Genomic DNA, 14,480 nt, shown 5'->3' with positions numbered 1-14,480 from the left:
TATCCCTCCAAATCACACATGTCCCGACTTATAACAGTATCACCGTTACTTCATTGTTACAGGGCAAAACCCTATTAACTCCCTTCCATAAAGACCTATGGATATGCCTCCACTACATGGAGAACAGTGGTTCAGGATGGGTAACAAATGCTGCGTCATCAGTGATACCCATATCGTAAAATAATATAGAAAACCTATCGTAACTCCCTTGCAGTCATTAGGATGGAATGTCTGCCAGCTAGCAATTTGAAGAGATCTAGTTTGGGACAGAGAGGTGCCGGTGAGTGTCATTCCCAGTGTTATCCTGTTTTATTTATCTTATGGGGTGAGACAGCAGTCTTTCAAGCTCCAGTAACCCAGAGTTTGCTGACTCTGCTCTAAAATCTAGAAAGTATACAGATCATTTTGGAGTGCATTTACCTTTATTCTTGACAAAATAGAGCAAGTTGACCCAAAGAAACCTCAAAGTTGCGAACCTTACCACGATGTGGAGGAGCCAGTGTTGGACTGGGGTGTACAAAGTTAAAAATCACATAACACCAGGTTAAAGTCCAATTAGTTTAATTGGAAGCACTAGCTTTTGGAGCGCTGCTTCTCCATCAGGTGGTTGTGGAGAAGAAGATTGTAAGACACAGAATTTCTCGCTGAAGATTACAGTGTCGTGCAACTGAAATGTTATATTGAACAAACCTGGATTGCTGTTAAATCTTTCATCTTTTAGAATGGGTTGCAGGTTTCGGTTCATTACTGTGTAAATCCCAGAACTTCTTCTAAGTCACCTTCTCGAGATAACTGAAGGTTTTATAACAAAAGGTGACATCTCAGCCCAGACAATGCATTAAAGCTGTGAGGTTAGAGTCTACCGTATCCCAATCTTGAATCAGATTGGTTCTATTTCCAAAGTGGAATTTACAAAATATTACATGGATTGACTGCTCCGACTCTGACTCTGACACTGACACGGGCAGCATTTACCAGACCATAGCTTGTCTCCTGCATCCGGAGCGTCTTGGGAGGATTTCCTCCTCTTCTCCTGGCGATAACAGTACCAAGGCTGCAGGGCTGCAATCATCTCGGACTCTGAGATTTCCTTGACACTAGACAGAGGGGGAGAATCTGCAGCTTCTGACAGGCCATCTGGCTGTTCTGAGGGGTCAGGCATGTTTAGTTCTTGCCCATTTGCAAGGTAGCAGCTTTCAGGCGATCCACGTGTTTGTTCAGGACTGTCTCACCCACCTGAACTTTGTATGTCATGGGACCTGACCTCACATCAGCCACGACTCGTAACCATACGGGGCCATTCCCATGGTTCTGCCACCAAACTTCATCCCCTGAAGTAAATTGTCTCTCTCACTGAGAGAAACATTGATGTTCCTGCTACCGGTATGCGGAGTTGAGACAGCAAAGGTCTTACAGGGCCTGGCCTGAGCAAGAAAACTCATGGGCCGGTATCCCATCACCAAGTCACCCTTTATTTACATGTGTACAGTACATTGGCTGTAGCCAGCCAGCTCAGAGCCAGTTCCCGAGATGAGGAGATTCTGGATCGCCTGTTTATTTTTTTTTCTAAACACCCGAGTGGCCAGTGACAAGCAGTGCCCTTCACATCGAACGGCAATGCTGTGTGATCAAGCAGTGAACGGGAGGGTAGGGACTAAATCAAAATAGAGTTGGAGGGGGAAATAATGCACTCCACTCCCTGCGACGCCCAGATCTCTTGTTTATTTTTTTTTCTCTGCCCTTCACAAGAGGGCAATGCTGTGTGAAATTTCCAGTTTATTTTTTTTCTTCAATGCTCCTCCTGGTTATTTTTTTTTCTTTCCCCACACTACCGCCTAACTGCGGTAGTGCTTATTTTTTTCCCCAGCACCCATGGTGTGTGTGTGCAGTTGTGAGACACAGTGAAAGACACAAGGTGCACGAATCTTTATTCAATTAGATCTCCTGTTTATTTTTTTTTCTTATGCTGTGTGATCAAACAGTGAAGTGGGGGGCAGGCTCCTGTTTATTTTTTTTTCTTCCTAAGTGCGGTAGTGCTTATTTTTTTCCCCAGCACCCATGGTGTGTGTGTGTGTGTGTATACGTGTGAGACACAGTGAAAGACACAAAGTGCACGAATCTTTATTCAATTAGATCTCCTGTTTATAGCAATCCCCCAGGGCTCCTTGATTGGCCCAGGTTAACAACCCCAGTGAAGGATTTCATAGTCAATGAGATCCACCTGGTTGCAATCACAACACTTTGCTTCACTTCTTCCTTCTCTATTGGAGATGGCTTCAACCTCTGTTCAGCAACTCTGCAATCACAGTTTAGGAACTAACACCCTGAGCAATCAAGACGGACAAGCCATATCTTACCAAGTAGGACTGAAGATAAAAGAGCTGCCCAGTGAACTGTCATAATGGGAAAACATTCACTCAATTATAGTGTTTGGAAATGGTGCCACTGGTTGAAGTAACCTGCTTTCCCATCTGCCAAGAGCTTTTGTGAAAAATTCCATTACCTAGTGTCTGATTTTCTAGTTTCCTGAGTGCCAATAGTTTTGAGTTTCTCCTGAGTGAAGCAGCGCAGATATAACAACTAACTTGCAAACAAAATCTTTCGCTTTCACATTCAGTGCTCCAAGCAGAGAAAGCTAGACAAAATCTGGTATATCAATTCTTTCCAAGTCAAGGAAGCCAAGACTGCAGGCTTCAATCTGGTTTTGGCACACTGAACCTCTAGCTGAGTGACATTAATATAGACGTGCATCTTGGGTGGAATTATGTACATCATCACTTCCTCTTTCTATTGCATTTCTTGATAACTGTTTGGAAAAGGTTTGGCAAGCATACAAAGATTTAACTCTACTAACCAAGCTTCAAATCTTATGCATTAACCATAATTTTTGTCAACAGCAGTAAAGAAACTCTGCAATGTTTTTAAAATCAAAAACATTAACAACCCTCTTAGAGAAAAAAAAATCCTCCTTTCTCCTTCTTAAATTAGAAAACTTTTTATTGAAGCATCTCAGTTGATCGTATAGTGAAATGAGACTCTAGAATTAGTCATGGAAAATAAGGAAATGGCAGATGAATTCTTGAGATATTTTGCAGCAGCCTCCTCTTTACAGCACATAAGTAACATCCCCAAAACAGTGATAAATCAGGAAATGAAAGGGAGGGCGGATGAAAGTCTGGAAAATCATAATTACCAGAGAATAGTGCTGTGTAAATTGTTGGAGCTGTGAATGAACAAATGCCAGGTGCCAATGGACTTCATCTTAAAGTCTTAACAGAAGTGGCCAATGAGATAATTGTTGCAAGTTTTAATTTTCCAAAATTCCCTAGATTTGGAGATGGTCCCATTAGATTGGAAGATAGCAAAAGTAATTCCTTTATTTGAAAAGAGAGGGAGACAAAAAGCAGGAAACTACAGGTCCATTCACTTAACATCTGACATTGGTAAAATGTTACGAATTATTATGAAAGAAGTTATAACAGGTCATTTCGATACACTCAAGGTAACCAGGCAGAGTCAATATGGTTTTATTAAAGTGAATTCATGTTTGATCAATTCCATTGGAGTTCTTCAAGGAGATAATGCATGTTATAGATAAAGGGGAACCAGAAACGTACTTTAAATAGATTTCCAGAAGAATTTTGATAAGATGCCACATCAGAGAAAAGAATCTCAAGATGTAAGAGGTTGTATATTGGTGTGTTCAGGCTATTAACTGACTGACAGGAAGGTAAATCGGTCTTTACAGGCTGGTAAGATGTAATGAGTAGTGTTCCACAGGGATCAGTGCTGAGAGTTCATTTTGGCATAAAGAATAAAAAAGAAGCATATTATCTAAATGGTGAGATATTGCAGAGCTCTCATCTACAAAGGGATCTGAATGCCTTTGGAACGATTACACTGAAATAGTGGTAGAATCAGGGTTTGTGAGTATTTTTAAAGCAAAATAGATGTTAAGTAAGGTGTTGAAAGGTTAACAGGAGTAACAATGAATGTGGATTTAAGATGAGCTAAAATCTTATTGAATGGGGGAGCAGGCTCAAGGGGTTGAGTAGGTCTATTTTTGCTCTTGATTTATATGTTTGTACATGCGCCCCTTAAAATAAAAACCAACATTCCATTTGCCTTCCAAATGACTTGCTGTACCTGCATACTCTTTTTCATGGTTCATGCACAGGATCCCACAGATGCTTCTCTACTACAGCATTTTATCAGCTGTCTCCATTAATAATCGTCTACCTTTCTAACATACCTGCAAAAATTGACCTCATGTTTTCATACCTTATAGTCCACTTGCCAAATATTTTTCCATTTACTGAATGCATCTATATCCCTTTGCAGACTCTTCATATCCTCCTTACAGCTTGACAAAGTTTTATCTCGCCAGCAAATGTGGCTACAATATTTGGTCCCTTCACCAAATCATAAATATAGATTGTAAATAATTAAGGTCCCAGCACTGATCCCAGGGACACTCCAGTTTGATATCCTGAAAATTACCCATTTTTCCCAAATCCCCTTTTCCTGTTAGTTATCCAGTCTTCTCTCCATACTAATATATCATCCCCAACACCATAAGCTCTTATCTTGTGTAGCCTTTTATGTGATACATTATTACCTATCCTTGGAAAATCCAAATAATGCAACTACTAATTCCTCCTTGTCCACCTTGCTTGTTATATCCCAAAAGAACTTGAATTAATTTGACAAATGTTATTTACCTTTCACAAGACCATGTTGACTCTGCCTGAGCATGTTATGATTTTTATTTTAATATCCTGCTATTACTTCTTTAAAAATGGACTCTAGGCTGATCCAGTGACAGGTATTAGGCTAACTGGCCTATAATTTTCTGCTTTCTGCCTCCATCCATGAATAAAAGTGTTGCATTTGTGGTGTTCCAAATAACTGGAAGCTTTCCATCATCAAGACAATTTTGGAAGGTGTGAAGATTTGCATCCGTTATCTCTGTAGCCATTTCTTTCATATGATGTGAGATAAAAGGTCCAGTGGACATTTCCACCCTAGTTGGTTAGTTTTCAATCAGTGTTTCCCTTACTTTTTTTTCAAGCAATAGTGATTGTTTTTAATTCTTCCCTTTTACCCTCTTAGTTTTCTATGATTCTTGGGATGCTTTTTGTGTTTTCTATCTTCCCAAGGAGTTCATCGACATTGTCAAAACTGTTTCTCCTCCAGTGAAACATTTGTGGCTTCTTGTTGACAGAATAATTATTGGCAGAATAATTGTTTGGTACTGTTGTTCTATTTGTGAAAGAAATCACCTGCTTGGATAAATATATTGATCACTACGAGGTTTCTTATTATGCACTTATTCTTTTAAACATAGAAAGCTCACTGATGAGATACATGAGTGACGATAAGATCCCTATCATTCAAGAGGAGTATTTATCTAAAAGAGACACAGGCAAGCGATCCAGAAAGAAGAGTGACAAATTAAGCAGTCCCAACCATCCCATCAGTCATTATGCACTGCCAACACCAGTACATCTAGACACCGTTCGACAGGAATCTCTGAGTACACCTCTGCCAGAAAACAACACCATCACGCTATATCATGTAAGTACATTATAGCTTTCTTTGAACAGGCTCTGAATCAATATCATTGAAGTCTGCATTGAATAGTTCCTCTATTCACTCAGGTATGCTTTATTCCCATGTATCAAAAACAGAGAGAACTGGACCTAGTTTCAGAAGCCACTGTTTTGTTTGGGTATGTTCTATGGCAACATAAATTCTAAAATCATTCATTTTTGGTTAATGCAGGCAGTCATGAAAATTGTCTCTGGTGCTGGAGGTTGTATTTATAAATCACATTCAACCATGATACCTAAAGCAGTTCAAGCCAATACACTTGATTTACAAATTAATTTATGATGGTGACATTAATTCATTCCAAAATAATACATAGTTTAAAGATTGTATCAGTCTATTTTAGCTACGATTAGACATTGGATGTTGTAAGATTGAGGATCCTTGGGTGGTGTGACATAGCATGAGCAGCATGGTAGCTGATTGTAATTTTATTAACCGAGACACACAATATACTGTGACAAGGCAACATCTTGCTTTTTATGTAGCACCTTTAATGGAGTCAAATGTCTTAAGACATTTCACAGGAATGTTCTGAGCAAAACTGAAAACTGAGCCACAAAAGTAGATTTAAGGCAGATGAATGGCAATTTGTCCAAAAAAAAAGTTAAGTTTTAAGGAGCTCTTAAATACCATGAGATGTAGGAGCAGAAATAAACCATTTTGCCTATTGCATCTGCTGCATCATTCAATGAAATCATGGCTCATCTGATAATCCTCAACTATGGTAAAGAATCCCACAAATTCACAACAGCCTGAGATAGGAAAGTCCTCATCATCTCTGAGCTAAATGGGATGATCCTTTACTCTGAGATTATGCTCTCTGGTCTTGGATTGTCCCAAAGGGATAACAATTACCTTGCACCTACCTTGTCAAGCCTTCTGAGAATCTTGTCTATTTCAATAAGGTCGCCTCTCTCTCTCTTCTAAACTCCAATGTGGAATGTGGAGGTGAACGTGCATCCAGGAGTGCATTGGAATAGTTACTGAAGGCATAAATGAGGGTTTTCACAGCAGATGGAATGGAGAGCCTTTGTGATGGTACCAGTATATAGTTGGAAACTGTGATTTAATATAACACCAAGATTCCAAACAATCTGATTAAGAAGGGTAATACAATGATATCCTTTATTTTGAGAAGAAGTTTTATGTTCAAAAGAGTATTATACTTAGTTATACAAGACATTTTTGAGACTACATCTTGAATACTGTGTGCAGTTTTGGTCTCCTTATTTAAGAAAGGATGTAAGTGCGATAGATGATGTTTACTAGACTTCCTTTGTAATGAGTGGAGTATATTATGAGGAAAGATTCACAGGCTGGGTTTGTTTCAACTGGACTTAGAGAGTGAGGGGTGATTTGGTTGAAGTATGTAAGATCCTGAATGATTTTGACAAGGTGGACATGAAAATGATGTTTACTGATGTGGGAGAGTACAGAACTAGGAGATTCTGTTTTAAAATTAAGGATTGCTCCTGTAGGCTGGAGATGGGTGGATATTTTTCTCTTAGAGAATTGATCAACTTAAAACAGTGCCTCAAAAGGCAGTGAAGGTGATTATATCACAATGAATGGAAGATTGGATAACTACCATGAAACACAGAGAGTCAGGATAGATGAGTCATTTTCAGATTAGTCAACGGTAACTGTGGAGATCAGTGCTATCAAATGTCTTCCATCTTTGTTAATGTGTTGGATGAAGGGGGCAGGTGTATGATAGCTAAATTTACCGATGATGCAAGAGTAACTGGAAAAGAAGTGGAAATGGAGCAAAGAGTCTGCATAGAATAAGTTAAACAGAAATCTGGCAGATGGAGAACTAAGTGTGAAAATATGAGGCTTTTTGCCTGGATAGTTAGAACAGAATGACAATGATATTGTTTAAATGGAGAGAAACTATAGAATTCTGCAGCAGAAAGGAATCACAACATGTTAGTATATAGTTATAACACCTTACACAATCATGACCATTGATATCCAGTGCATACATTGAAACACCGCCACCTTCAACTTTCTCTCCAAGCCCCTCATCATCTTGACTTGAAAATATATTTCCATTCATTCACCTTCACTGGGCCAAAATTTGGAACTCCCTCCTGAACAGCACTGCTGGTGTGCCTACACCTAACTGGGTGATGTAGTTCAAGAAAGCAGCTCACCACTACCTTTGAAAGGGTAATTAAGGATTAGGTAATAAATACTGACCCATCCAGCAAAGCCCACATCCCTGAGCAGATGAATTCAATTTTAAACAACTGAAGAGGACACTCTGTACCTCTGCCACGCCTGGTTAACTCAATATCATTACAATAATGTGCATCTTTCTTCATTCTTCATGTTGCCTGGTTGATCCTCTGTAATCGTAAAACTCAATAAAATAAATGATTTTACTCAGAGCTCCATCAAACTAAGGAGGCTTCAGGCCATTCCATATCCAAACATCTGTTCCGAAAACTCTGCTCACACGTTGAAAGCTGTGACAAATTACAAGATAGCAGCAAAGACAGTTCACACCATTGTAAAATAATTAATGACATTCCAAATAGCACAAACCACAACATTGTTAAGAAAAAGTAATGTCGTCCTATTGCCCAATATTAGCATATCTTGTAAAAATGTCCAATAACTAAAGATGCCTCCTTACTAAAAACTGATCATTTGTTCTGCGGTCCAAACTCTGTTTGAATACGAAGTTTTATTGAAATCCGTCCGTAAGGGTTTGGCATATATTGCTAAAAGACTAACCTGGATGGCAGAGCTAATTGGGGAAGCTGGCTTTTATTTCAAGGGGAATGGTAAATAAAAGTGCTGTAGAGGACATTAGTGAAACCTCACAGCCAAACTGCTATATACAGAGTTGGTCTCCTTCTGTAGGATGGGGCCCACTTGCATGGGAAACAAATGAAAAAAGGTTCAGTAGGTTAATTCCAGGATGAAGGTATTGTTTTATGAGGAATGTTTGAACAATTTATGTGTATACTTATTGGAATTTAGAAAATGAAAGGATAATCGTGTTGAAACATAGATTTCTGAGTGGATGTGACATGGTCGATGCCGACAGGATGTTTGCCCTTATTGTGTGCTTTAGACGTAGGCAGCACAGTTTTAAAATAAGAAGTTTCCTGATTAAAATAGAGCTGACGAGATTTCTTTTTCTCTCAGTTGTTTGGCTTTCACAGAGATCAATGAAAGCTGGGTCATTGAATATATGCAAGATTGAGTTAATCAGATTTTGATCTTCTACACTTATGAAGTCTACCACCTTGAAGGCAGGCATTAGATACACGGGAACACTCCAACCTGAAAGTTAATTTAAAGATGGCAGCAGAGTAGCAGCACTGCGTTCAAACTCCTGAGCTCATTCGCTTCCTTTCTTCCTTCCTTTCCTCCTTCCTTTCCCCCTTTCCTTCCTACCTTTCTTCCTTTCTACCTTTCCTTCCTTTCCTTACCTCCTTCTTTTCTTCCTTCCTTCTCTTCTTTTCTTTTCTCTATCCGTCCTTCCTTTCCTTCTTTCATTCTTTTTACTTTTACCTTTCTTTCCCCTATTCTTCAAAGTCTTTTGCTGCCTGAGTATTTTATAGGACCCGATAGTCAGAGGTTGCGAGTTGGCCCTGCCTGACAATGTTCCATAGGAGACAAGCAGGAGGCTGGAAGAACACAGCAAGCCAGGCAGCATCAGGGGGTGGAGAAGCCAATGTTTCGGGTGTAACCTTTCTTCAGGACTCGGGTTGGGTGTGGGCGGAGCTGCAGATAAAGGGGAGGTGGGCGACAGGGTGGTGAAGTGGGGGTAGGTGGAAACAGGTAGAGGGTACAACCTGGTTGGTCAATGGGAGGAATGAATCCGATTGGTGGCTGAGAGGAATGGGAGGTGAGGAGGGGCTGGGAGGGAGTCAGGGAATGGGAAGGGAGGTGATTTGAAATTGGAGAACTCAATGTTGAGTCCTCTGAGCTGTAGGCTGCCCAGGCGTGAGATGAGGTGTTGTTTCTCCAATTTGCGGTCTGATTGGCAATGGAGGTGGCCAAGGATGGTCATGTTGGAAAGGGAGTAGGAAGGGGAATTAAAATGGCGGTGACTGGGTGAGCCCGGCTGAGATGCTTGGCAAAATGCATCCTGAGTATATGTCTGGTCTCCCCGCTGTAGAGCAGAAGGGTTACACCCAAAAATTGACTTCTCCACATCCTGATGCTGCCTGGCTTGTTGTGTGGTCCCAGCCTCCTGCTTGTCTACCTTGGATTCCAGCATCTGTAGTCTTTTTGTCTCCGACCATCTTCTAACCCACTTGGGGCACCTGTAGTTAATGAATCAAAGTCAACAGTCGTGTCAGCAGCAGCAAGTATTCAGCTCCTCTCGAGACTCCAAACTGTGGCTTGGCCCGGGTGCCTACATGGAGATAAGATTTAAATATCTGGGCATTTCTCATTCCTCTTGGCGTTGTTTCCTTTATTTCTGTTTTTTTTTAGTTCAGTTTTTGTAATCAAGTGTGTAACCAGGCTGGCACCGCAAAATGGTGACTGTAGACTTTTCACTTTACTCCTATATTCCAATACTTGACTACATGTGTCAATAAAATGCAATTCTAATTCTAATCCACAAAACCACCCTGAGTTAGAAGCACAAAACTGTCTTTTACTGGGGCTGGGTCAAAATCTTGGAACTCATTTCCTAAAAACACTGTGGGTCAACCAGCAGCAAACAAATTGCAACAGTTTAAGAAGGGAACTGGCCTTCTTCTCAAGGACAATTAGGGTCAGGCAGCCTGACCAGCTAGCCTGACCAGCGATACTCAAATCCCATAACTGAATGTAAAAAAATCATCATGGGTCAGGCAGGAAAGTGGAGTTAGGACCACAATCAGATCAGCCATGTTCTTACTGGATAGCAGAGTACACCTGAGGAGGCATATGGCCTTCTACTGCTCCTATTTCTTAATATTGTTCATAGAACACCTACAGTGTGGAAACAGGCCCTTGGGTTCAACAAGTCCACACTGACTCTCCAAAGAGTAACCAACCTGGAGCCATTATCCCTACTTTACATTTACCTCAGACTAATGCACCTAACCTACACATCCCTGAATATTATGGACAATTTAGCATGGCCAATTCACCTAACCTGTACATCTGGGAGGAAACCAGAGCCCCTGGTGGAAACCAATGCAGACACTGGAAGAACGTGCAAACTCCACACAGACAGTCACCCAAGGCTGGAATCGAACCCGGGTCGCTGTGAGGCAACAGGGCTAACCACAGAGCCACCATGCCACCCGATTAAATCAGCCCTCACACTGTCACCATCAAACACTGTTCGAAAGAAAGATTTGCACACCATCTGAGGCTCAATTATATTCCTGTTTCTTGTATCTGCTCACAGCCCAGGTTCATCTTAATAATTTAATAATCAGCTTGAATTAGTGTATAATTGTGGACACCTATGAATTGCAATCATTAGTACAGAAAATAAAATTGTTGGAAGAAATTTCTGATCAGCTAATACATTTGGGATCTAAAAGTACTATTGCACTGAGGAAATCTATAGCTGGAATGAGTAATTAGGTGGGCATTGTGGTAGATTAGAAATCCTTGAACTTCACTCTTGCCTCATATCATGCTTTAATTTGTTCTGTATCACTGACTGCATCTTGAGTGTTAAAACTGCTGCATGATTCACTGTAGCCTTATGCCAACAACTTATGCTGTTTCATTCCCTGCTGACCTTTGACCAGATCAGCCAAAATGCTGATAGATTTTGATTATTTCAAAGCCAAGTAGAACACATAAACTGCAGTTACGTTCTATTGAGTACCCATTATATTATTCCTGCTGCTTCATACTTTCTTCGTCTATTATTAATGCACAGAGCCATTACATTACACTGTGCTAAGATAAATTATCAAATTAAAGAGCTGAGCACAAACGTGATTTAGGCATTGAGGTCATATTGACTTACATTAGAATTTTGCTGCTGAACTTGTGGAGAACTCCTAGTGGCTGATACTCCTAATTTTGCATCTGAACGTGGAACAACAAGACCAGCTGATATTGCTTTATGGAATGTGACCATAATGTCAATCAGAAATTGCAGTCCACCATGTCAGTTAATTAATTGTTTATTCGCAGCAATGAAAACAAATACAACTTAGCCTTTCATCCTTATTCTAGTCTTTAAATCTTTCTCTTTTTCCTCCCTCTCTTGAATTAAACTGACAATACTGGATCTACACCTCAAAATTTCAATAGAATAAAAATGTTGAGGCACACAGTGTTAGATTAGATTCCCTGCAGTATGGAAACAGGCCCTTTCCCAACAAGTCCACACCAACCCTCCAAAGAGTAACCCATCCCCCTACCCTATATTTACCCCTGACTAATGCACCTAACACTATGGGCAATTTAACATGGCCAATTCACCTGACCTGCATATCTTTGGATTGTGGGAGGAAACTGGAGCACCCGGAGGAAACCCACACAGACACGGGGAGAATGTGTAAACTCCACACAGGCAGTCACCCAAGGCGGGAATCAAACCTGGATCCCTCGTGCTGTGAGGGAGCAATGTTAACTACTGAGCCACCGTGCCACCATTGCTTAACAGTTAGTTGTTAAGCAACTAATTAATGCCGCATGTTCGTGCATAATCATAGAATCCCCACAGTGTGGAAGCAAGTCATTCTGCCCATAGAGTCCACACTGACCCTCTGAAAAGAATCCCACATCGACCCACCTTTCCCCTCTCCTGCATTTCTCACAGCTATCCCACACATCCCTGGATACTCAGGCAATTTAGAACGGCCAATTCATCTAATGTACACATCTCTGAAATGTGGGAGGAAACCGGAGCACCCGGAGTAAACCCATGCAGGCATGGGGAGAATGTGCAAACTCCAGGCAGACAGTCACCTGAGTGTGGAATCAAACCCAGGTCCCTGGTACTGTGAGGCAGCAGTGCTAACCACTGAATCACCTTGCCCCCCCAATTCTCTATTTGTTTTGTGCTGTGTCATCAGGATGAGGATAGAAACAGCACGAATAGTGCTCTCAAATTCTGAATGTGTTAACTTCAAAGATTACAGTGTGAACAAAAGATATTCTATGCAATATGCAATAACACGAACACAAGCTGTGGTGTGCTAAGAAGCAAAATGTAGAGAAAAGCTTTTAGGCACAGAAACTAATTAGGATCTGGAATGGACTGCTTGTTGGTGTCTTCATAGGGATTTGAGTTTTTATTTAAAAGGCAATAATATGCAGAATTATGGGGAGAAGGCTGGTGAATGGTAATATGTGAAATGCTCATTTGGACAGGAGGTTCAGATATGATGGACTGAATGGCAGTGTTCTATGTTGTAATAATTCTGTGATACTTACAAACATTAATTTATTCTACCTATTAGGCAAATGTTCTAATGCAGTCCTGACTTTATCACTAGTGTTTAGCAGTACATTTTCCTCCCTGAATAAATGCTACAGTCCACTGGACGTAGATGGTTTTATTTCACTTGGTTCCTTCACGAGTATGTTATGTTGCCTCTCCACTGCCAAGGTTAAAGGCATCGGTTTGTGGCTGGAGAAGGACTATGAGGAGGAAAGGCAGAATCCATTTGTTATTGAAAAGATAAGAACTAATCAAAAATGGGAGAGCTAGGAATGAAGTTCTACTAAGGTACTGTGAGGAGTTAGGAATTAAAAAGTCAATCTCGAAAATAAAAGTCTCAGAATTAGAACCTGAGCCATATGTAAAATGTCATAGGAGCAAACAGATTAGAGATTTAAATGTGCGGCTGAAAGAGTGATGTGGGATGCGGATCCAATTCATTGGCCATTTGGACTAATACTGGGGATGGGATGAGCTGTTCTATTGTGACAGACTTGGCTTTAACTTGAAATGGAGACCAGAAGTGGTGGAGAAACTCAGTAGGGTTGGCAGCACCTGTGAAGAGAGAGGGGCACAGTGTTAATGTTTCAAGTCCAGTCTGACTCTTCTTCAGACTGAGAGTTCCAAACAGGAGCTGTACTGGATTAAAAACCTGAATAAACTGCGGATGCTGGAAATCAGAAACAAAAACAGAAATTGCTGGAAAATCTCAGCAGGTCTGGCAGTATCTGTGGAGGGAAATCAGAGTTAACATTTCGGGTCCAATGACCCTTCTTCAGAAGTCAAGAGTCATATTAGACTCTAAATATTGGGACAGATTTTACACTGGCCAGGGAGTCATTATTCCAGTGTAAATGGGAGTTGCAAATCGGATGCTGTGGAATCCCCATCATACCAGACTCAGAGGAATTGCAGGGAAATTGAATTTTCCTCAGGGGAATTCCTCGATGTTTGGGAGCACCCGAAAGTCTCCATGAAAATTGGAGAATTTGATTGGTTCCAATGAAATAAAGTAAGTTATTCAGGACAGGGTAGATTATTGAATGCAGAGTCTAAATCCTGAGTAACTATTTAAGTCACCCCATATATACCTCACCACCACCTCCAGACCCATTATATCCCCCACAACCCAGACATGGCACCCCTGGGAGTTGACACCCACTGTCCCAGCCATTTAAAAACCCCAGGGAACAGAGAATTGCACCTTGGACCCAGTAACACAGCATCCCATCCCCTCCAATCCCTCCCACTCGAACCGACCTCAATACTTAAATGGGTCCCTTGCAAACTTGCACAGACTAGCACCCTAGCCTGGCTCCTGCTGGCACCCTGCTTACATGGCTAGCATTCTACACCCTCCTCACCTGGCACACAACTTATTAAGCAAGCTATCCTCACACTCACTTTATGACCTTACCCTTTGGCCGACTGCTGGGGAAGGGAGCAGAGGGTACTTGGTTTACTTTCCTCAGACCATGCTACAACAATCAGAATGTGA

At 41.0% G+C, this 14,480-nt stretch overlaps 1 protein-coding gene across 10 annotated transcripts in view; it reads left to right on the top strand.

Moving 5' to 3' along the window:
• Positions 1–14,480, top strand: part of cnksr2a (connector enhancer of kinase suppressor of Ras 2a) — a 490,411-nt gene that overhangs the window by 318,664 nt on the left and 157,267 nt on the right. For all 10 annotated transcript variants that reach the window (XM_087992951.1, XM_087992946.1, XM_087992950.1 and 7 more), the window contains one exon: positions 5,348–5,577. In XM_087992951.1, the coding sequence (XP_087849077.1) occupies positions 5,348–5,577 (230 nt within the window). The remainder of the gene's footprint in view (positions 1–5,347; positions 5,578–14,480) is intronic.

Source organism: Chiloscyllium plagiosum, unplaced genomic scaffold, assembly GCF_037043375.1.
Source record: "Chiloscyllium plagiosum isolate Xiang-an unplaced genomic scaffold, Cpla_swu_hap1 HiC_scaffold_12, whole genome shotgun sequence".
NCBI classification, from domain to species: Eukaryota; Metazoa; Chordata; class Chondrichthyes; order Orectolobiformes; family Hemiscylliidae; genus Chiloscyllium; species Chiloscyllium plagiosum.
The sequence above is the reverse complement of the archived record's forward strand: the minus strand, read 5'-3'. Positions and strand labels throughout refer to the sequence as shown.